The 24,624-nt window shown below is 41.1% G+C and overlaps 1 protein-coding gene across 8 annotated transcripts in view; it reads right to left on the bottom strand.

Moving 5' to 3' along the window:
- MITF (melanocyte inducing transcription factor) overlaps positions 1-24,624 on the bottom strand; it is a 141,035-nt gene that overhangs the window by 20,681 nt on the left and 95,730 nt on the right. The window contains exon 1 of one of the 8 annotated variants that reach the window (XM_081184230.1): positions 860-1,022. The exons of 6 other annotated variants lie outside the window; for them this stretch is intronic. In XM_081184230.1, coding sequence (XP_081040356.1) covers positions 860-892 — 33 coding nt within the window. In that variant the 5' untranslated portion in view covers positions 893-1,022. Of the gene's footprint in view, positions 1-859; positions 1,023-24,624 lie in introns of those variants that run through there. One more of the 8 variants, XM_081184229.1, reaches the window with a different exon arrangement.

The raw sequence follows: 24,624 nt of genomic DNA, 5'->3' as shown, positions 1-24,624 counted from the left end.
ATTCATCTAGCGCTGAAAATTCTTAGGTTGCGCCTGGAAATACAGCTCATTTGCAAGTTCAGATGTTAAAAAGAAATGCATGTAAACAAAGGCAAACACATCGCTTATAAATAAAAATCAAAGGCAGATTTTGTAAAAGGCGACAGGCGGACTCCTACGAAGTAAGAATTTCAAAATGTCAGGAACGTATTGAACTTAGGTAACGGGAAAATAAAGATGAATTAAGTCAACCAGAAAGTTCAACTTTCCTTCCTCAAATTGCTGGAAAGTAGACAAAATCTGTATCAAGCGTCATCACACTTAAGACATTAATAGAAAATTACGTTGACAAGGAATACAAGAAATATTTGACTTATCCACAATTATTTATGTTGGTTCTTATAGTAGAAAAATGAACTTAACAAACATTAAAGCTCATATAGTAACTGCACCATGTATACGCAGAGACTTAGGCTCAATCGTTTAAAAATGGGCTTTATTTGATTCAATTGTTTATGTTGGCTTTCAGCTGAATAATGAAGCGAAACACAAAGAAAATGCTCATTCCATTAAATAAACTATATAGGCACAAATAGGAAAAAGTGTATTACAGTATGTCTCCCTTACTATTCTACTTTACGGTAAAAGTTGTATCGAATGAAGTCACACTCCGAGTAGACACACTGAAATCAACAAACCTAGGTGAGTCGTGCCCATTAATTTCAAGAGGTCTGAGTCTTAATTAGTTGGCTATAACTCTAAGATTACAAACATTATAACGCAGGAGGGTGTGCATGTACCCATAGCCCCAAGGAAGTAACTGGGTTTAGGCATATGCAACTGTGCAGAGATTTTTAAAAAAATAAATATGGTAACTCACCTGGTAATGATTATACTCAAGCATTTCCAGCATGACATTTATATACTCCTAGAAAACTAGACAACCAGTTTGGCAGCTTTCCTTTAATTTTCTCCTACTCCAGTTCAAAGGCTCATCCACGGACGTACTGTAAACAAGTTATCCCCAAAATGGCACAAGCAACTAGGGTATAACATCTCAGGCTTATAATAACCTAAACTAATTAGTTATGCATGTAGAGAAACTGTTCACACAGGGGGGTTTTTTGGAGGCTGTGCAACTTTAGCCTGACATTTTTGGGATTCATGATTTTTTTCCACGGCTTTTGACGTCATGCTTTTTCATAAACATGAAAGGGCCTTTTAAAGTGATGGGTTATCAAAGTCAGATTGATAGTTTGCTTAAGGCCAATTTGCCATTCAGCTTTCGTTCCAGTCATACTAGCAGACAATGGGATTTTTCTTTGGCAGTACCATTACTTGTTGTGTGTCTGCCGCTAAAGACGACACTGCAGGAAAACCACTAGGCGAGTTTGTCCACTATGCACGCTACAGCTAGGGATCGCTGCAACCTCCTGTCGGACGGTGCTAGCCGTCTCTGAGTTTCCACAATGGTTTGTTGGGCTTACTGCATTCTTACTCTGGGCAGAATGCGGCTACGGTAGGAGTGCAACTCGTGCACATTTAACTTGCGTGATCCATTCAGGACACCACTGGAAACCGTGGAGAGCTGGGAGAAAGCCCACCTTATTCTGTGTTAGCAGAATTCCACTCTTTAAAAAGATACTTGGCCATACATGGTAGCATACCCAAAAGGTGCTGATAGTACTCTACTAAAAATGTGTTTTGGCTTTGTTTGCATTATTTCTCCACTTTTTTTACACTTACGCCACAGAAGAGAATCTAACTCCCTGTGCATACAGAGATCTTCAGGATGCAATGTAAGCCAGCCTCATTCAACTGTAAATGTGAAAATTCACAAAAACCAGCTCAACATGTATTTAAAGTGTGCCCTACTGAGCTTGTATAGGGAGTGATTTATTGTGACTTTATTTCAAAAGTTAAAACCACCACAGAACAGACTAAAACAAAGTAAAAGGAAAGAACGAATTTTTAAATTGTTTCCTGATGCTAGGAGTATAGCACTATTTAGAATTAACCCTGTATTTTTGCATCAGCAAGTGATGTTCTGCCTTTACTTTCTACATAAGGTAATTCTAAAAAATCAAGACAATTATTTAGATAGATGTACCTATAAACCAAAGTGAGGAAAAACCTCACTTAATAAAGCCCAACCAAGTTTCTTTCTTCATATGTAATTTAGCTAATAGGGGCAAACATGGTCAGAAAAACATATCGGATTTCAAGTAAGACACGTATTCAAAGGGAGGATGTTTATAATAATGACCTTTTGTTCCTATTAATATTGCCCTAGGAACTGGGATTTGCGATTATAAAAAAATAAAAAAATCAAATACTTTTTTAGCCTTTGCTCTCATTTCAATGGAACTTTTGTTTCAAAATGTCATGGGATATAAAAGAAAAGGTTAAAAATTTAGGTTTCTAACAATTAATGATGCCAAAACACAAGCCCCACCAACCCACATCAACTAAAAACATTTCATGAACTATGCAGTGCCTTTAGGGTTAGGCCAATTTCATTAGAAAACCAGTCCAGTCAACGAGACGGAACTCAGTCCGGAAACAGGACTGCGAAACAAGGCTTCAACCCACATTAAAGTGGCTTTTAGTTTCCAGAAATGCAGAAAGGAAGCCTCTAAATGGTCTTGTAGTTTTGACTCCATGCTTGGTGACCAGTCTAACAATTCATGGTCCTGGCCAGTTTGCATTTCTTAGTACAGAAAGTATTGATCCGATGTGTAGAGATCTTTGCTATTCTAATTAATTCAAGAGGGTCCTGGAAGCTTCTCTGTGTGAAAGAAGCAAGCACAAGGTTCATGGTGTTTGGGTTATTCCTTCAGAGAAGCTGAGTACAGCTGGCTTAAACTGGTTCTGTTATCTCTTCTGTCAAGGTCATGCTGACTATAATAATAGGCCAGAAGGAGCCTGGGTCTTCACTTTCTCTTTCTATCTCTCTTCCTTCTTGTTATGTACTGAGTTGAATAGGATCCAAACTGCAGCAGTCTGATTGGTCCTAGAACAATAGGATCCAAATTGCAGCAGTCTGATTGGTCCTAGAACAATAGGATTCAGAATGCAGCAGTCTGATTGGTCCAAGAACAATGCAGCAGTATGATTGGTTGGCAGGAACCACCCAATCATGCTCCAGATAGAAGTGAATCAACAACCTGATTGGCTTACAGTAGAATTCCAGAATTAACCAATCATGTGCAGCCCATTGTGTAAATAATGTATATAAAGCAGATACTTTGAGGGGACTTTCTTTCATTCCTCCTCACCACTATGAGCTGAATAAAGAGCATGAAATCACTTTGCGACTCTGAGTATATTTCACTTCTGGTGTGGTGTTTCGTACATAGTATACTTAATGGTGTGGCCTCATGACCCGGAAGATGTACGCCGGCTCCCTCGGCCAATAAAGTGAGATGAGCGCTGCAACCCCAGAGTCGGTCATGACTGGACCTAATGGTCAGGGGTCCCTTTACCTTTATACTTAATGGTAAGGTTTAGTCTTATTATAAGTTATTGTAAATTTAAGAATGCTGCAACTGGATTTCTTATGGACAGTGCCAATCCTGAATGTATTGGATTTGTGACCATTATGCTCATTTGCCTTCAGTAGCAGTAAAGCTCTGCTGGGTGAAATACAATTGCCTTTGGTCTATTTTGGGGGGAATCCTGCAATGTGTGTAAGTTTTTACTCTGCTAACTATACATTGGAATCTGATCTGGATCAATACTGAATAGAATTTCATGACAATAGGTAGGCTGCTCCAATGCTGCTGTTTTGCTAGACTTTGGTCTGAGCAAAGGAACTTTCCCATTCTCTCCCCTGCAACCCCATCACACACCCTTAAAATCACTTCCAGAGGGTTGATGGACCCTCCAGAGCAGATTCTGAGGGTGAAGATGGGGAGAGGAAAGGCGTGTCCCATTGCATAAGTAGACATGTGAAGCAATGGATACAATTCCGAGTCTCCAAATCTGAAGGGCGCCTGGCTCTAACTTTTAGGAGCTTCTAATAAAGGTCTTCTAATCTAAGGTCTTCTAATAAAGGTTCATACAAAGAACTCTGGGGATTCATAGAAGTTCACTTCAAAGGAAAACGTTTTCGGGGGGGGATCTTCTCTGGCTCAGATCAAAAATCTGATGGCGAGGTGGAGGAAGGGATGCCAGGTTCCTTGGATGGGATATGCTTTACAAAGACGCTCACAGCCTGGATCATGGGGGCATGACAGCTCTTCTCCCAGGCGATTTCCTGGTTTGGCCTGTATTTTGAGACTGTTAAATTCAGTGTCTGGCAGCCCATCTTAACACTCCAAGCACTGATTAAACGCCAACACCCACTAGACCCAGGAATGTAGGGGAGTCAAGGCACAAACTCATAACTACAACAATACTCCGCAACAAACTCATTACTACAACAATACCCTAAACGAATCAGCTACTCTCCATGTTTTATGATAGGATCTGGAAGGTGCAACAACAACAAATGACAACCAGTCATCACATTTTGCAGCATCACACAATGAGAAAAAACTAATGCTGCTTTGAGATGCTGTTTCGGATCAGGTAGCCATCCACAGACAAAATAATCCATGTGCATTTGAATAATAAAAGCCACCATTATAGTTCTTAATGCAGCATTTTTATTTTTTTATTTTTCCAGTACTGTCCACAGCACAAAAGACCACTTGTTTTATCAGTATGACCATGTTTTCACGCTACATGCTTTTGCAGTGAATATTAAGTGCCACGGGAACAATTTGGCAAAGAATGGGAGATTTTGTTAATTCAAAACAGTTTTGTGCCACTTAAATGACTTTAGCTATTAGACATCATAGTTAATAATAAAAATAAAGCAAGCCAGAATCTACCCTTCGTTGCCTGCAGCCTGTAATAGCTTTTATGTCAGCATCAATACCGAGAAGGTTGGATAAGCAGTAGCACAAAAAAACAATTTAAAGGCTTTCATTTTATCACACGATTAACATAATCATTAAGAGATTACCTTTTTTATTTTTTAAAAAATGCTACCGGTATTTTACGGCGAGCATGTACAATGGTTTCCTACTGAATTGCTTGGTTTTATTTCTCTGCTTAAATGAGCTGTGGTGTTATTTATGTGCATACTGAGCCCACTGAATTATAATAAAATACTTTTGGATACATCGCTGAACTTGATGATCAAGCACTAAGTGCAGGATTATCGCAGTCACCTTCATGGAAACTCAGCCGATCTGTTTCATCTGCTGAATGAAATAACAGCCTCAGAAGTACTTGCATCATGGAAATATAGTAAATAAACAGGAAAACACTTTGCAAAAGGGTTAAAGGGAGTGAAGAAGTACTCAACTTCAATGGCTTGAGTCAGCTGGCCTACAGAAAATGGAGTTCTGACCCATATTGCTATCTAAAGAAATTACTGGCTGTACACAGTTGCAGATTAGTTTTTGCATTATCTATGTTTGTGGCAGCTAGCATACTGTGTGCTATGTTCTGGAATCTCCCAAATTCCATCAAGCAAGGAATGGCCGATTCCCTTTTTTGGCCCAAGCGAAGTCTAAAAAAGCCAAGTTAATAGCAATAGTTCAACTGAGGGTCAGGCAAAGCAGTACTGAGCCACTTAAAATATTCACCTCTCTTTACTAGATACTGGAGTAAATGTTTTTGAATAATGATTGAGCAGAATCTATTTTCAACTGTAAAGCCTTGTTTTGTACATTGCATAGTTGCTTAATAAAGCGAAGAAATGTGATGAATAGGTTGCTTTGCAGGCCTTTATTTTCAACAGCAGCAAATCTCATGAGATAATGGCTTGAATTCATGAATGAGCTGCTACAGAACAGAGGTTTCCACTTAGATGGAAGCAGAGATAAATTATTAAGTCACCATTTTGAATTTTGTCCCATTCGTGATATATGAGCAACACCTTGATGTCTATGAAGGGGCTTCTGGGTTGGTATATCACAATTCTTCTTCCTTACTTCTTGTTCCTGCCTCTTTTTCTGCCCTATGGGTCCAGTGTTATTATTTTTAGAAAACAGCAGCCAGGTCATCTTCATAAAATGAACCCAGCCAATGGGTGATAATACAAGCAGTGTGACATCACCATGATATTACCTAGCTGGAATTCATGGTGTGACAGCATCATGAAGCCAAATCAAACTGAGGGCAATATTTCCTGTACTTACTCTGAATAGGCAACAATTTTTGCCCCATTTTACTGCCAAAACAATTGCCAACATGGGGAGGGGTGTGATTCGTGGAGGTGAAGAAATATGTTCCCTTTAGGTTTCACCTCAGTCCTACAAACAAAAACCCTCCAAACCTACTCAGCACGGTAAACTGCATGTGCTGCTGAAATACTATGAAAAAAATTCCTTAGTAGCTATTCAAATTCCCATATGAGGCCTGAGGGATTTGTGTATCATGACAATTAAAACAATAGTAAAATGACCTCTTGTACACCAGGAAATAAAGTTGATCCATAATTTCAGAGTAGAATAATAGAATCTTAAGAGTTGGAAAGGACCCTAAGGGTCATCTATTCCAACCCCCTGCAATACAGGAATATCAGCTAAAGCATCCATGACAGATGACCATCCAACCTCTGCTTAGAAACCTCCAAGGAAGGAGAGTCCACCACCTCTCGTGGGAGTCTGTTCCACTGCCGAACAGCTCTTACTGTCAGAAAGTTCTTTCTGAATGTTAAGTCAAAATCTCCTTGTAACTTGAAGCCATTGCCTCGAGTCCTACCCTCAAGAGAAAACAAGCATGCTCCCTCCTCAATGTGACAGCCCTTAAGGTATTTGAAGATGGCTAGCATATCTCCTCTCAGTCTCCCTTTTTTCCAGACTAAACACACCCAGTTCCTTCAAACGTTCCTTGTAAGACCCCTAGATTCATTTCACATGTACTGGTAGTAAGTCAGGTGTCCCCCATCCTATATTTGTGCATCTGGTTCTTCCTGCCTAAGTGCAGAACCTTACATTTATCCCAATTGAATTTCGTTTTGTTAGCTTGTGCCCAGTTCTCCAATCTGTTAAGGTCATCTTGAATTCTGGTTCTGTCTTCTGCAGCATTAGCTACCCCTCCCAGTTTGGTGTCGTCTGCAAATTTGATGAGCATCCCCTCCATTCCTTCATCCAAGTCATTTATAAAGATGTTGAACAACAAAGAACCCTGTGGCACCCCACTTGTCACTTTTTTCCAGGATGATGAGGTACCATTTATGGTTACTCTTTGGGTTCAGTCAGTCAACCAGCTACAAATCCACCTAACAGTTACCTTGTTCAGCCCACACTTTGCCAGCTTCCTTGCGAGAATATCATGGGGGACTTTGTCAAAAGCCTTACTGAAATCAAGATACACTATGTCCACAGCATTTCCCTGATCCACCAAGTTTGCAATTCCATCAAAAAAAAAAAGACAGCAAGTCACTAAAATAAACAGAGTCATTTTTCCTTGTTGTGTGAATGTTTCCTATGTATGCTCTGACAATACAGCCCACAAGTCATATCTGAGAACAAAATATGTCAGAGTGATGTTCCAAACCATTACAAAAAGAAAGGTTTAGTAAAGTAAACTGAGAAATTACTGAAGGCAGTTTTGCAAAAGGTGTTATGTGAGAAGATCATATTACACAGGATATGTTTTGATATTAATTCAGTAGGAAGGAAACCAGAGCTTGTTTTTCAAAGGATGGCTGATGAATTATTAGGCTTCAACTAGATTTCTCTCTGTGTGTGTTTGACTTTCTAGCACAGGCAAACAAAACAGCGACTTCTCACTTTGCTGTTAACAGCCAGGAACCTCTTAAGTAGGAGGAAATCCTCATTACACGCTTGCTTGTGTGATTCTGAATATAAAGCAACTTGGATGCCTTGCTGACATTAAACCCTTAAGTAAGACATTTGGTCACATTTCTGAGGGTGAGAGCAAAGAGGTTTCCATTGGTTTCAGTTTTAAGCCAAGCATATCATACTAACACAAGAGAATTTCAAAGATGGGGAATTATTGGCGCAAGCTTAAATGAGCAGCATTTCATTTAAAATAGCATCTAGTTTCAAGCAGGAATAATTAATTCTAATTGGAACAAAGACAATAAGAGAAACTAGAATAATTACAGGGATTGTTTAGTCAGGAGAGGAATAAAAGGTAAAAAGGATAACAGAACAAGAGATAGAGGCTGCCATTCAGAATATGCAATTGGGCAAATCTCCAGGACCAGATGGACTGACTTCCAGATACTACAAATCGTTGAAGGAATGGTTGATTCAACCATTAAAAGAAGTCTGCAATGAGATCCTAGAGGGGAAAAAGGCACCTGAATCGTGGAAAGAAGCATATATTTCACTCATACCAAAGACAGAGACTGAAAAGACTCAACTGAAGAACTACCGCCCAATATCACTACTTAATGTGGATTACAAAATTTTTGCAGACATTCTGGCAAAAAGATTTTAAAAAGTGTTGATGGAAAAGATTCATAAGAATCAAGCAGGCTTTCTCCCAAAAAGACACCTAGCAGACAATGTAAGGAATATAATAGACATTTTGGAAAAGCTAGAGGTGAATATAAATACTAAAGCAGTACTGATTTTTGTGGATGCGGAGAAAGCCTTTGACAATATTTCTTGGAGCTTTATGACAAAGAATCTTCATGGGATGGGGGTAGGCCAAGGTTTTGAGAATGGTATGGCTGCAATATATTCTGAACAAAAAGCTAAATTGATTGTAAATAATGTAATAACTGAGGAACTTAAGATAGAAAAAGGAACACGACAGGGGTGCCCAATTTCCCCATTGCTCTTTATTTCAGTTCTGGAGGTGTTGCTGAATATGATTAGGAATGACCAGCAGGTTAAAGGAGTGCAGGTCGGAGCTAAACATTATAAGTTAAGAGCATTTGCAGATGACCTAGTATTGACTTTGCAAGAGCCAAACACTAGTACGAAAAAGGTCCTAGAAATAATCCAACAGTTTGGCCAGGTAGCTGGATTTAAGTTGAATAAACAAAAAACCAAAGTTCTAGGAAAAAATTTAACAGATACGGAAAAGGAGAAATTCCAAGAGGAGACAGGGTTGACGGTGGTCAAAAAGGTGAAATATCTAGGGGTTTATTTGACATCTAAAAATGTGAATTTGTATAAGGATAATTATGAAAAATGTTGGTCAGAAATCAAAAAAGATCTAGAAATATGGTCAAATTTGAAACTGTCAATGTTAGGCCGAATTGCAGTGATTAAAATGAATGTATTGCCTAGAATGTTGTTCTTGTTTCAGACCTTGCAGATTCTTGACAAGATGGAATGTTTTAAGAGGTGGCAGAAAGATATCTCAAAATTTGTCTGGCAGGGCAAAAAGCCCAGAATCAAATTTAAAATATTGACAGATGCTAAAGAAAGAGGGGGTTTTGCCCTGCCGGACTTAAAATTGTACTATGAGGCAGCAGCTTTTTGCTGGCTGAAAGAGTGGATGCTCCTCGAGAACACAGACATTTTGGATCTGGAAGGTTTCAATAATGCTTTTGGTTGGCATGCATATCTATGGTATGATAAAATCAAGCTGCATAGCGCCTTTAAAAATCATATTGTTAGAAAAGCATTGTTCAATGTTTGGATAAGATATAAAGATCTGTTGGAAAACAAAACCCCCAGATGGGTGTCACCAGTGGAGGCTAAGGCAGTGAAGAAACTCAATATGGAGGTCGGATGGCCGAAGTATTGGGAAATTTTGGAACAGGAGGGAGATAAATTGAAATTACAAAGTCATGAGAAAATGAAACATAAAGTACAAAATTGGTTTCAATATCATCAAATAATGGAGTTTTTCAAACAGGACAGGAAAATTGGCTTTCAGGTGGAAAAATCAAAACTAGAGACTGAACTGTTAGAACCCAATACTAAGAACTTATCAAGAATGTATAACTTGCTGCTGAAATGGAATACTCAGGATGAAACAGTTAAATCGGCTATGATTAAGTGGGCACAGGATGTTGGTCATAACATTATGTCTGCTGACTGGGAATGGTTATGGAACACCGGTATTAAATTCACGGCATGTAATGCCTTAAAGGAAAACATTATGAAAATGGTTTATAGGTGGTACATGACCCCAGTCAAGCTGGCAAAAATTTATCATTTGCCCGATAACAAATGTTGGAAATGTAAAGAGACTGAAGGTACCTTCTATCACCTTTGGTGGACATGCCCGAAGATTAAGGCTTTCTGGGAAATGATCTATAATGAAATGAAAAAGGTACTTAAATGTACTTTTCCTAAAAAACCAGAGGCCTTTCTCTTGGGCATTGTCGGCCAATTGGTGTCAAAGAGGGATAGAACTTTTTTATGTATGCTACAACAGCAGCAAGAATACTCATCGCAAAGTATTGGAAGACACAAGATCTACCCACTCTGGAAGAATGGCAGATGAAAGTGATGGACTATATGACATTGGCAGAGATGACAGGCAGAATCCGTGACCAAGGAAAAGAGACGGCGGAAGAAGAATGGAGAAAATTCAAAAGTTATCTTAAGGACTATTATAAACTTGATGAATGTTAGAGTGTTGTGGTTTTTAGGAATAAAGGGATACAGTGATATAAGGTCAGAATACAGAGATGACTAAGATGACAGAGGTTGGAAAGGAACAATTGGGAGTTGCTATAAAATTATGGACATTGGGATGCAGAAAGGGGGGGTATGGGGGAGTCTCAGAAAAGAGGTCTATGAAAAAAGGTTATGAAATTATACGTGTTTGTATGTCTTTTTAAGTGTTTGTTTGTTCTTTAAAATTCTGTAAAACCAATAAAAATTTCATTTAAAAAAAAGGAATGCTCTCCCCAGGGAGGCACCAGGCAAAAACATTTCTCTTTAAAAAAAGGAATAAAAGGTAAAAAGGTAAAGGACCCCTGGACAGTTAAGTCCTGTCAAAGGCGACTATGGGGTTGCAGGCCGAGGGACCCGGCGTTTGTTCACAGACAGCTCTTCAGATCATGTGGCCAGCATCAAGAAACCACTTCTGGTGCAATGGAACACTGTGACAGAAACCAGAATGCACGGAAACGTTGTCTACCTTCCCACCGCAGCGGTAAATGAAGTAGAATGCTGCAGTCAAAGAGAATTCATTCCCAGGCATTAGTCTCTTACAGGAAAGACACAGAGACTTGTAGCCCCTTATTACACATGAACTTTCATGGACTGCAGTCCACTTCATCAGGTGCATGAGCTGTTATCCTGAATGAGATAGCACTTCAAGATAAATCAAGGATACTAAATACTTCACGCTTCAGATGAAGCGGGCTGCAGTCCACAAACACTTATGGCATAATAAGTGTTTAGTCTTTAAGACTCTTTGTTGTTTCAGGGAAATTAGTTAAGTTCCGGCTGATATGCAGTTTATTAACTTTTGCTGCCCAATGCATCAAATTTATTTATTTATTTGGTTATTGCCCTTCAGCAATAGGTTCCAAGCCTTGTAATAACAATCTAAAATGGAATATTAAAAGCAGTTAAAAAACAAATCCACAGGAATACAGTGATTTCATAAGACACCTATCTCTGGTGTCAAAGGTTGGGGCAGACAGGTTTGTTTTCATCATACAACAAAAACTGTATAATGAAGGTGCCAGACACACCTCTGTGGGGAGGGAATTCCATATCTAGGTGCTACCACACAGAATGCCCTCTTCTCAGGTAACTATCACCTGAACCTCTGAGGGCAGCGGAACTACCAAGAGGACCACCTCTGCTGATCTTAACATTCAAGAGTGCCTATAGTGAAGGGGGTGGTCTTTCAGATATTGGGGGTCTAAGTCATTTAGGGATTTAAACACCCATGTGAGCACTTTGAATCAGGCCTGGAAACAAACTGGCAGCTGGTTTCAAAGCATAAAAAGCAATAATAATAAAAGTTTTCTTTGTATGTAAGAACATGAAAAGAGATGTAATGTAGCATAATTAATCAATAAGCAGAGGCCATGTATAAACTGCAGATCTGTGGAATATATCTTCAGCAGCTGCTTAGAAAACAAAATGAATGGCTGACCATCTTGGCAGTGAGACAGGAAAGACCTGCTCTCTGCCTTGCAGGCCTTTTTTCCACCAGGTCCCTGACTGACTCCAGCTCCAAAAGCTGAGGCTGCTGTCGACGCCAGAGACCATCTTGGCTGTCTCTTAGTACAAACTCAGATCATCAAGTCTGAGCTTCCACAGCTGCTGTCCGCCATGAACAACCATGGGTGCGATTGGCAACAACAGCAGCAATATACTATGCTTATGATATTTCTTGCTAATTATGCTCTTTTAGATGTGGGTTTTTTTTAAATTTTTGACTTCCTTCAGCGACGTTTTCTTCTGAAATGTTTAAGGCGAGCAATTGTTCACCTTAAACATTTCAGAAGACATTTCAAATGGCACCCGCCCTGTGGAATGCCCTCCCACCAGATGTCAAAGAGAAAAATAACTACCAAACTTTTAGAAGATATCTAAAGGCAGCCCTGTTTAGGGAAGCTTTTAATGTTTAATAGGTTATTGTATTTTAGTGTTTTGTTGGAAGCCGCCCAGAGTAGTAGTATTATTATTATTATTATTATTATTATTATTATTATTATTATTATTATTATTATTTTATTAACTTTGCTGTGTTAAATGTGCATTCTGCAGTTTACCTTTGTAATGTTTTAAAGTACCATTTTAATTCCCTGTTAATTATGTTGCTTTGAATGTAAACTTTATATTTGACTTTCCTCAGCGATGCTTTATTCTGAATTGTTTTATTCGGTATTTTAATGTAGGTTGTAAACTGTTTGGGTCGCCCCCCCCCCTAAAAATAAAAAAGCAGTATAAAAATGAAATGAATAATAATAATATCTGTATGGGGTGTTAGGGAAGGGGTAGTATCTCTGGTGGGCAACACATCGTGCTCCTTCTGGGGGAGTTTCAGGGGCAGAGGAAGGGGATGCGGTGGGTGCGGTCCACCTTGGGTGTCACCACTGAGGGGGGTGACAAAATGCCGGGCGGCACTCACCGTGGGGCCTGCAGCAAGCCTGAGCCACGCGTCTCTCCTGGGACAGACACAGTGGCTTGGGTGTGAAAAAGGCTCCACCCACTGCCTCCCCCCCCAGCTGTAGGGCAGCTTAGTGGGAGGAGGCAGGCAGACTCCAGAGGCCCCGCCCCTATGGGCGGATCGCCTCGCCCCTGGGCATGCCGCCCCAGGCGCCCAAGTGGCTTCCTCCCCTGCTGGGAGTTTGTCCACCTTTGCTCCCCACCCTGCACTCTGTTCTCACCTGTGGCTCCTAGAAGCTGTCAGCATGTGACAGCGGCAACACCTCAGGAAACAGTTTCAGCTGGCTGGCTAAACCAGGTGAGGGTAGCCGATGAGTCTCAAACCCTTAGTGAGTTAGGGATTTCCCCTGCATGTGAAGACAGGCTCTGGCGGATTGAGTGGAAGAGAGCAATAGTGGGTTCAGCAGTCAAGAAGGCAGTTTCTGCACGTAGGAAGTAAGGGGCAGATGGGGCTCTTCAACCTGAAAAGGCAGCCCATCCAGGAGAAGGAAAACTCTGATCCTAAACTTTCAGTGCCTTGCAGGATGTCTTTGGGAGAAGAAAAGCTAAGGAGAAAACCCTACATAAATCCGGAGTGGAATCCCTAAGGCGATTGGATGGCATCTTGTACGCCACCTTCTAGCAACACCTGCAGTCAAGCTGTTGCAAAATCTATTGCTCTGCTTTCCTTTGGACCACATCAGCAAGGCCAAGAGGGAGGTCTTGTCTTCTGGGTAGGCCAGGACCTCCATACACACTGCCAAGGCTTGCGCCCCAGAGAGTTCACTTGCGTGCTGCTAACGCAGCAAAAACAACACAGGAGGCAGCTGCGTCTCTGCCGCCACAGCAGGCGCTGTGATTCTCTCGCGGTTTGACTTCACCACCAGAGACCCACTCCATTGTTTCCCAAGACAGACAGATGCCAGCAACAACACCATTTCAGAAAGTCAAAAGTAACAAAATAGAAAACTCATCCCTCTTCTAAAAACCCATTCTTCCCATTAAATCTTCATCACCCCATTTGAAACACTCCACAATTACTAAAAAAAAAAAAAAAAAAGAGCAAGGGCACAGCATTCTAAATGAAGCTTCTCTATTCATAGTACAAAGTTCTGAATTTATATATGTTTTTAGGACGCCTGGATTTTAACAAAAATGGGATTGGTTTCAAAGATGTCAAAGGATCACAGTCTTTAGGGCTGTAGAATCCTCAGAATAGCTAGAAAACAGCAGCAGCAGCAGCAGCTGAACTAGAGAAGCTTACAAACGTAAAGTACATTGCCCCACGGCAGTCGGGGGCGAGGGTCCTCCGTCGCTTTTATATCTTGGTTTGTTTAAAGCACACAGAAGAACACTTCAATATGCTCCTTTTCAAGACACGACGCAGATTCTGAAGAAGTCAATAACAAAAAAGTTGCCGTCTGAAGCTATTTGTTCCCCACCCCACAGCTAATGGCAGCTTTAGGGTCTTCCAAGGTCTTCTAGCCTAAGTGAACTTTTTTTTAATAGTACAAAGGATCGGTCTTCAGCTTTACATCACTGAGCAGCCACGTGCTCCCCCCCCCCCCCGCCACCCTCAATGACAAGTTTTTTATATATTACTTACTGGATACAACACTTTCTAGACTCACTCTGACAATTCAACAAAGAAACACTGATGTTTTAAACTAGGGATTGGGGAAAACAAACACAAGAGATACTTATAGTTACTTAATAATAATTTTCACCACGGCTTCCGCAAGTTAAAATTCCCAATCCTGTGCAGGTTACTCAAATAGTAAGCCCCACTGGGCTTGAGGAGATCACTGTCAAATAAGTATACAGCAAAAAAAAATATTTTTTGGGGGGGGGGGTTGTTTGCTTTTTTAGTTTTTAAACCATCTACAATGTCCTTTTCCTTCAGCCCTAATCCCCCCGCCCTGTGGGATAACTGCAATAAACTGTTAGAGGTCTTGTGCAGGCTATCTCCTTTTCACTTCCCATCTCCTTCCTTCCCACCCACCGTCTATGGCACCTCAACATTGTATTTAATATCTTGGAAGGAACAATCTGCTTTTGAGCTTGCTGTTTTTAATTATCCTGTTAGGTTTGGTGTAACTGTACAAAACTTTCTAGCCGTGGAAATGCATCTAGAAATGAGATACTGTAGTTTTCCGTGTACGTATAAGACTAGTTTTTTTTTTTCCTTTAAAAATTGTGCTAAAAAGTGGGGGTCGTCTTATACATGGATAGCGCATAGGGTGGACGTTTGATTGGTTGCCTCCGTGGCTGTCAGTGGCTATTGGGCATGTTATTGGTGGCTGCGTTAAGGACTAGTGTTGATTGGCTGTCGTTATGGCAATAGGGTAGTCAATTGGCAGCTTCTGCCGGCAAGGGGACAGACGAGAGGCAGATTTTGTGATGTGTGCAGGTGAGCAATTTTCAGCAACCCCCCCTAAAAAGAGCTCAACAACCCTTGGCAACCCCCCCAAAAAGCTCAACAACTCTGTGCCATCTCCCCCCCATTTTCTTAAATTTCAGTCCCCCAAAATACATGGGGTGTGTCTTATACAGTGGTACCTCGGATTACAGACGCTTCAGGTTACATACGCTTCAGGTTACACTCCACTAACCCAGGTTAAGAACTTTGCTTCAGGATGAGAACAGAAATTGTGCTCTGGCGGCGCGGTGGCAGCAGGAGGCCCCATTAGCTAAAGTGGTACCTCAGGTTAAGAACAGTTTCAGGTTAAGAACAGACCTCCGGAACGAATTAAGTACTTAACCTGAGTTACCACTGTACATGGAAAAATACGGTAATGAGCATAAATGACTAATCAACTGACCACTGAGCGTATGCAGGAGATAAAAGATTTGAAAAGCACACTGTGAAACTGCTGCTACATCAGTCCTAAAGATATGAAAAGGGATGCAATGGCAAGCTGACTTGTACCAGTGCATCCTGAAAGCAGCAAGCGGACGATTCCTGCAATGAAAATGCACCACAAGCCTATCATCAAGAGGCGAAGAGGCCGTTTAGTGTGGCATACAAAAGAGCCGTCCCCAGTCCTAAGGCGTTCTCCTCATCCCAGAAACTTTCTACAAATCCGACAGTCATGTTTCATTTTATTTTGGTTGGTTGGTTGCATTTACACCCACCTTCCCTCCAAGGAGGTCAAGGTAGAGAACACATTTCTCCTCATTTTATTCTCTTCACTATTATCAGGTCAGGCTGACACTGACTGATTCATCTCCCATGTCCTAGTCCAGCACTCTAACCAGTACACCATGCATATACATTGACAGAATTTTTTCCAGTGCTTTATTTTTCCATGGGAAAAACCCACAACCACCTGCAATTCATAATAATCAAAGGACGGCAAGTGCTAATAATGTGGCCAGCTTGGCAGCTTCAAAGCTTTTAGTTTTGTTTACTAAATACATGCAGAATAAACATGCTAACTTAAAATCCCTCTCCAGGGCATCGGAACAACTTCCATCACAACCTGATTTTTTTTCCTACATGAAATTCCTCTCATTTGCAATTTTTCTGAAAACCCCACATCGCTGGCCATGTAACAAATTGTTTGCAATATAGCGCATCGGGGCTGCATACTTGCTTTGAAACTTGTATTTTTTATACACACAAAAAAACTTAGTGGTGTACAATAAACTGTTAAAGCCTGTAAACGAAAAAACCTCCAAAACTTTAAAATCCTCAGCTGTATTACAGAGCAACAAAAGCATCAATGGCCACCTGTCACTTTCATTTCATGTTTTAAGCATAAAGTTGCTTTTTGTCCTATCATAACAGATATCAAAATGCAGAATCAAAACAGTATTAAAAAAAGTGTAAAAGCGGTTCTTAAAATGCTTTTATGTGTTTTGTCGGCAGTAAGTGGGAAATGCTACGTTTCAAAACACTTAATAAATCAAATTAACAGTTTAAGAAACAGCATCTCTAGGAAGCACTATCGCCATCTGCCGACTACTTCAGGAAATACTATTGTCTGGTATTCAAGAGAGGTTTGCATGACCTAACAAGTGCTAGACTGACTACAGATCAGGAGTTAATGTTTAGTAGCCTTTGAGAGCAAAGGTGCCTATATAACAGGGTTTCACAACTCAAATTGCTGTGATGCACACTTTTCAGTGTTTTGTTTTGTTTCTTTTAAGGTCATCTACAGACGAGGGCAGGGGGGCGATTCAGTTCAGTTCACATTTTAATGTGAGCCAACCTAATTTGAACTTGCCAAAACAATATTTGAAACCAAAACACAGCTATCCTTTTGAGATTTGTACTTTCCCAAATTTTGCAATGAAGTTTGCAAAAAATAAATAAATGCCAAAAAGGGCACATATACATGCATGTTTTGGTACCGCTTTTGTTGTTACAGAACTAATGATTACTCTATATAAAAATGCATATATTAGCAAAAATAGCATACAAAAATGTATTACATTAGGAAAAACTGGTTGCAAAAATGATACAGAAAAATGTCTATATTTGGAGAAGTTTGCACCAAAATGGTGTTTTCATGAGGACTTTTTTTTTTTTAATGCAAACTGATGCAGAGATTTGGTGAACTGACCTAAAAAGACTGGAACAAAGGAGAAACTTATAGAAACTCAAATGGGAAGACTTGTCAATTGCTGTCAATTGGCTGCCAAGAGGAGTTGCATCAGCGTTAAGGGACAAAGCCATGAGTCGGAACTAAAGAGCAAGTCAGCTCTGGAGGAAAAACTAGAACGCAGGATAAAGAAACAAACCAGAATGCCAGGCCTGGAAAAGGATAGAGAAAGGCACCAACAGCACAGGAAGAGAGTGCTGCTTGGGCAAAAGGCTCAACTGGGACAAGAAGCCATTTTATGTACCTTCCTGGTCAAGGGGATTCAGTGGCCAGCAGGGTGGGAAAAGTACTTCATTGCAAACTTCTTGTTTTAATGAGCCAGAACAATTTAGTGTTGTCAGCAAACTTAGCCACCTCACTGCTCATCCCCAATTCTAGATTTTTTATGAACAGGTTTTATTTATTTATTGAATTTCTGTCCCCAAGGAGGCCAGGACAGCAAACTACAGTTAAAAACCAAAGGTCCCAATACCGATTAAGCGAGGACTCCACTTTCTATGTCTCTCCAACTGGAGAATCGTCCAATTTCCATAGCCATACCACACATGGTCAGAAATCTGAGGTGATGAGAGTTGAATCCCAGGGAGGCCAAAGGTTTCCATTTCTGGTGTAGAAGAAGAGAAGAGCGAGAAAGACCACAAACACAGGGAGGGGGTAATTATTCAAAAGGAGCCACTCTTATAGGGAGAATATTGCAGCACTAAAGTCTGGTTTATAAATGCACTGTAGTATTGTTTTTGTTTAAGAGCTCAGCTATGCCTATGAAACACCTCAATCACAGTCGAGCGGTCATTATTTTCAAGCAGCCAATTTTATGAAATGAAGCTGAAATGGGAGAGGTTGGGCTAATTGCAAACATTCCTTGATGTATTATCTAGTGGTGTGTGGTAAAAGCAGTGTGTGTCTCGATCCCTCTCCCCCACCCAAATCTAACCCCTTATTTATTTCTCAGGAGGTTAAAGGACATGGGGGCTAATTAAGGCCCCAAATGAATGAAAGAGAGAATCATTCAAGGTAAAGACCTGGGTTTTACACACTTTCTGCATCTCTGCCTGGTACAACTTAATCTTTTCTTTCTTTTTTTACACAACCATTACGAAGGGGTTGGGGGTAGAGAGCGAGAACGCTAATCTTGTCACGGTCAAGCAGGCTGAAATCGCCATGTAGTACTGGGCAAAATGCTACATATTTGTAATTTAGCCAATAAGAAATTCCTTAAGCCTCTCCTGAATGGCAGGAATGTTTCTGGCTTGTCACTTTCAATCCAGTCATTCTACAGGTTAAGCTCCGAAGGAAATAATGCTCCCCAAAGCGGCTATCTGAAAAATAATAATAATAAAAAAGAAGATGGTAGCAGCAGAGGATATCTGAGCTGCATTTAGTTCTAAGAGGCAGTGTGGGTAGTGGTTAGAGGGCTGGACTGGAGCTGAGGGAAATCCAGAACGAATCCCTACAAAACACAGTGGGTGATATTTGGCCTGTCACTCTAGCCTACCTCACAGGGGTGTTGTGAGGATAAAAGGGAGATAACCATGTATACCATATTCTGAGCAACTTGAGGGACAAGTGAAATATGAAAAAAAAACAGATTTAAAAGATCATGAACTATACCAGCTTTGTAGAATAGGGACTCACAATTACAGTATTGAGATACATGATACGTGAGTAATTTCAATTCCAGTTCCAAACACAGCAGTGTTTCCAGAGCATTCTAGTAGCTTCTAACATCAATTTCAAGGATCATGACTGTGGGGCAAAAACAACCCAACTATTGCTCTATTTCCATTAGCAGCTCTCTTTTTTTGAGAAACGGGAAGAAAGCCAGGTGTTCAGAACTATCATTTCATGTTTAATGAGATATCTATGCTGCCCTCCTGGGATCCCTTGGAAATGTGATTTTCTGAAATCAATAGTTCAACTGTTTAGGACACTGCAGAGAGTTTCAAATGCTATTTGCTGATGACACATTGTCACCAGCCCTCTACCTGCCAGTTGGGCCCCACATGAGTTGTCCATGTTTTCGTCACGGCAACAGACGTACCCATTTTCACTTCACCCCTGGCTGTTCCTGTCACATGGCGCTCCTTGCGCAATCCCCCAGTTCTTCTGCTTTTGTTATTGAGGGAAGAAGCCTGTTTCGCTATTAAGAGGAGAAGCATGCAGGCCTCCTCCGAAATAAATAACTCCCCATTGGCCAGATTTTGTTAACAAACTGCTTCAGTGTTATTTCAGCACAGAAATGAGCTGTTCTCATTTTTATCTGTAAACCGCCTTGGCTCCCTGTCAGGGAAAAAGGTGGGGTATAAATAAATATCATCATCATCAAAAGTCTTAGATATGCCTGGCTCTTTATTGCTCTCTAGCTGCTCCCACAGAGAAATGTCAACGCAAAGTCCCACTGATTGTGCCTCCAATTCAGTACAATGGTACCTTGGTACTCAAACAGCTTGGCTCCGTAACAAATCGGCTCCCAAACGCCGCAAACCTGGAAGTGAGTGTTCCAGTTTGCAAACTTTTTCAGAAGCCGATAGTCCGGCGTGGCTCCCATGGCTTCTGACTAAGTGCAGGAAGCTCCTGCAGCCAATTGGAAGACGCGCCTTGGTTTCCGAACCGTTTTGGAAGTCGAGGGAACTCCCAGAATGGATTACGTTCAAGAACCAAGGTTCTACTGTACTCTACAGTCGTACTGAGGCTGCTTAAGGATCTGACACAGATGATTACTGGTATCTTTCTCAAGAACCTGGACCTCCTCATAAGAAGGAGTGGTTGCCTCAAGGGAACATTCTACACTTTTCTGAATTAAGTATTGGGCATCTCTCAACTAGGACTCATTTTAACGTACTGACCTATTTGAAATGATCACAGTTGGAAACATTGACACTGGAACTGAATAATTTAACCATTTGCACAATATGTGCAATGGGTGTTGATTAGCAAACCATTCTTAGCACAGAGCTTGGCATAGGATACGGGCTTGTACTTCACCGTGTTATAAAGTACGTTATCAGGTAAACGATAAGCCTGTAGACCAGGCATGGCCAAACTTGGCCCTCCAGCTGTTTTTGCACTACAACTCCCATCAACCCTAGCTAACAGGACCAGTGGTCAGGGATGATGGGAATTGTAGTCCTAAAACAGCTGGAGGGCAAGGTTTGGCCATGCCTGCTGTAGACAGTAGGCAACCATCAGGGCTTGGATGAATGGGACCGACTGAGCTAGGGTATCCATCACATAGCCTCTTGCACTGCACTGATTTGAGAGCTGGGAACAGGGTTTGAAACTCTTGACTTCTGACCCAATGGAAATAGTCCCTGGAAAAGGTAAGAAATTTGCACCTTCTTCGTATCATGTCTGGGTCCCCCAGACCATACTGGGGGTTTCAACAGGAATGAGAAGCCAGTTGAAAATCAAATGTGTATGTGTGTGCACCTTGTTCTTGGCACAGTGTTGCTAGTTGTACAACAGCGTTCTCTATAAATACTCTAGCTGGCATAGCATAGCCTCATTAACATACCTTTCCATAATCCCTGCATATCTTTTTTTTTGGGGGGGGGGGAACACTACGTTCCACATGCTTGCATTCTTGGCATGATGTAACCACCTCTGTAACTGGGATAAAGTCAGGTTTTCCTACCAAACAGTCCCAAAGTTGATAGAGACATTAATTTGCTTCCTGATGAGATTTAAGGCAGCTCACAAATCTCTTTGCTAATCTTCTGTCTTTCAAAACAGAACAGTGCTTTTTATTTTTTTTAAAAAAACCCACCACCAGGGATCACAACTGAAGACATTCTGGCACAGGAGCCACAGCCTGAGGCCTGAGGGGGAGAAAGCTTCGCTCCTTACACACATTTTTGAAAACGTTCTCAGTTAAAAAAGAGAGAGCGCTTTCAACTTTGTCAAAATCCAAGCCCAAGTTCAGCTATAGCTTTAAGTCAAGGGTGTGCTGGACACTCTTTCAACATCTACATTTCATTATTCATAATTATTTGTTTTAACTATCCGGGTTTGTTTGTTTTTTAATTTACAAAGCAAGAGCACATGTGTGTGTGTACACACACAGACACACAGACACAATCTCTTACCAGTGAAGATATAGCTAATCTGTGCTCAATAATTCTGCCTGGTATCAAATCTAGCTTAGTATTTGACTACACCGACTGGCAGAAGCTTGCCAGGGTTTCAGACAGGGGACATTCAAAGCCCTACCTGAAGATGCTGGGATGTCTTCCAGGATGAAATCATGGTAAACCTAGTCTGGCATTAATTGTATGAATCCCAGAGACAGGAAAGCTAGGTTGTACGCATTCTGCACACACTTGATCTACAGAAACATGGTAGTAACCTGCATTATACATTACAAGGAAGACTAAGATGCCAAAGAGGTGGAGCACAGGAGAATGACCACGATGTGCTATACATGAAACCCCCTGCTGCTGCTCCACTTGCGGAGTGGCTCTTGATCCAGCAGAAGTGCCTGCTAATGTAAGAGGAAAGGAGACAATTTTCCCAGCACCCCACGTCACCTTCCACACTGGTTCCACAGCAAACCTCCGAAAAAGATCTGGGGAGTGGGTCACAGTGCAAAACAGCAAATGTTGCTGTTGTTGTTAACTTACTAGTCACCCAAACAACTGACATTGAATGACACATGCATAAATACAATAGAAAAGAAAAATCAAATGAAAAGATTTCATACAGCATGTTAGAAAACAAAAATAAGTAACAGCCCCCATTCCATAACAGCGATAACTACATTGGCAGCATGGTGACAAACAAACCAAAATCTCCACCCAAAACCATAGGAACATAGGAAACTGTCTTATACTGAGTCAGACGGTAACGAGTCCATCTAGCTCATGCCTGTCTACACCAGTGATGGCCAAACCTGGCCCTCCAGATGTTTTGGGACTACAAATCCCATCATCCCTAGCTAACAGGACCAGTGGTCAGGGATGATGGGAATTGTAGTCCCAAAACAGCTGGAGGGCCAAGTTTGGCCATCACTGGTCTACACTGACTGGAAATGGCTTCTCCAGGGTTTCCACTAGGGGTATTTCCTAGTCCTACCTGGAGATGATGGGGATTAAACCTGGGACCTTCAAGTTGAACAGCAGGTGCTCTGCTACAAACCACCATACAATACTCCCACTCACTAACCAGAAAATAAAAATACAAACTCAAATACCAGCGGCCCCCTTTCCCTAGCCCAGATATCCCTGACTCAGAATTCAGCCACAACAATACAGCGTTAGTTTGTTTGTTTTTCATCTCCCCCCCCCCCCTTCACCCATCCATGTTAGTGGATATCTCTGCTGGATCAAGTTGTTCCAAACACTGGATTTCACCCATAGTGAAGGGGTACACAGAACAGGTAGGATTTCACCCATAGTGAAGGGGTACACAGAACAGGTAGTTCCAGACGATGCAAGCAATTTGTGGCCCTAAGAATCTTCAGCTGCAAGATCCATAAGACTTTCTTGACATTTTCAGAAGTTCTCCAGTTTCAAAAGTCAAGTTTCTAGTGTTTATGGCAGCAAAACTATTTGACATGTGATAAGGAGACTACTGGGACGCAGGTGGCGCTGTGGGTAAAACCTCAGCACCTAGGACTTGCCGATCGTCAGGTCAGCGGTTTGAATCCCCGCGGCGGGGTGCACTCCCGTTGCTCGGTCCCAGCGCCTGCCAACCTAGCAGTTCGAAAGCACCCCCGGGTGCAAGTAGATAAATAGGGACCGCTTACTAGCGGGAAGGTAAAAGGCGTTTCTGTGTGCTGCGCTGGCTCGCCAGATGCAGCTTGTCACGCTGGCCACGTGACCCGGAAGTGTCTGCGGACAGCGCTGGCCCCCGGCCTCTTAAGTGAGATGGGCGCACAACCCTAGAGTCGGACACAACTGGCCCGTACGGGCAGGGGTACCTTTACCTTTTTAAGGAGACTACGGGATGGGAATACACTGTAACTGGAATCTTTTTAACTTCCTCCACTGATAACAATTTTAGTTTAGCATAGGAAATTTAGTTTCCTAAATTAATTTGGGAAATTCATTTTTAAAACTGCATGCAGCACTAACTTAATATATTAACATTACATACACACAGACAAGATATGCAGCTTAGCTTCAGCAATCTAACTCATTACGTTACTCTTGGGCCCTTACAAACAGTTCACCCATTGGGTTTCAAAACCAGATTCCTATCGCACTGTTGGAACACATACTTTTTGTTGGAGGAACTAGGCATTAACATTTGATCTCACTTGACTTTCAGAGTGTGTTAATTAATTCAGCTATATAGTGTCTAAGGTTATGATCCAGGATGGAGTGGCATACAAAGGATGAACAAGTTAAATCAGTGATGATAGATTGGGCAAGAGATGTATGACATTACATAATGTTTAAGGATTGGGAAAGATTGTGGAAGAAAGGGGTTAAATTCACTGCATGTACAATGTTAAAGGAAAATATAATGAAAATGATGTATAGATGGTATTTGACCCCTGTTAAACTAGCAAAGATGTATCATAATTGTGATAATTTATGTTTGAAATGTAAAGAAAAAGAAGGTACTTTTTATCACATGTGGTGGACCTGCCCCAAGGTGAAGGACTTTTGGGAAAAGATTTATAATGAATTGAAAAAAAAAATTGAAATATACATTTATAAAGAAACCAGGGGCCTTTCTTCTTGGAATAACAGGTTTGGAATTGCCCAAGAAAGATGTTAAATTATTTTTGTATGCCACAACTGCTGCTCGAGTTTTATTAGCTAAGAAGCAGAAAATGCAAGAAGTACCAACTGTGAAAGAATGGCAGATGAAGATGATGGATTTTTCGGAGCTAGCCGACCTGACCAGAAGAGTCCGCGACCAGAAGGAGGAGGAGTACCAGGAAGAATGGATGAAATTTAATGATTATTTAGTTATATACATTAAGTTAAATTAATTGGAAAAAGCTTGCAATTACCAGATAGGCTTAGGATTTAAACAAGTTA

The sequence above is a fragment of the Podarcis bocagei genome, assembly GCF_964188305.1.
Source record: "Podarcis bocagei genome assembly, chromosome: 2".
Taxonomy (NCBI): domain Eukaryota; kingdom Metazoa; phylum Chordata; class Lepidosauria; order Squamata; family Lacertidae; genus Podarcis; species Podarcis bocagei.
Note: the sequence above shows the minus strand (reverse complement) of the source record. Positions and strands in the feature narration are given on the sequence as shown.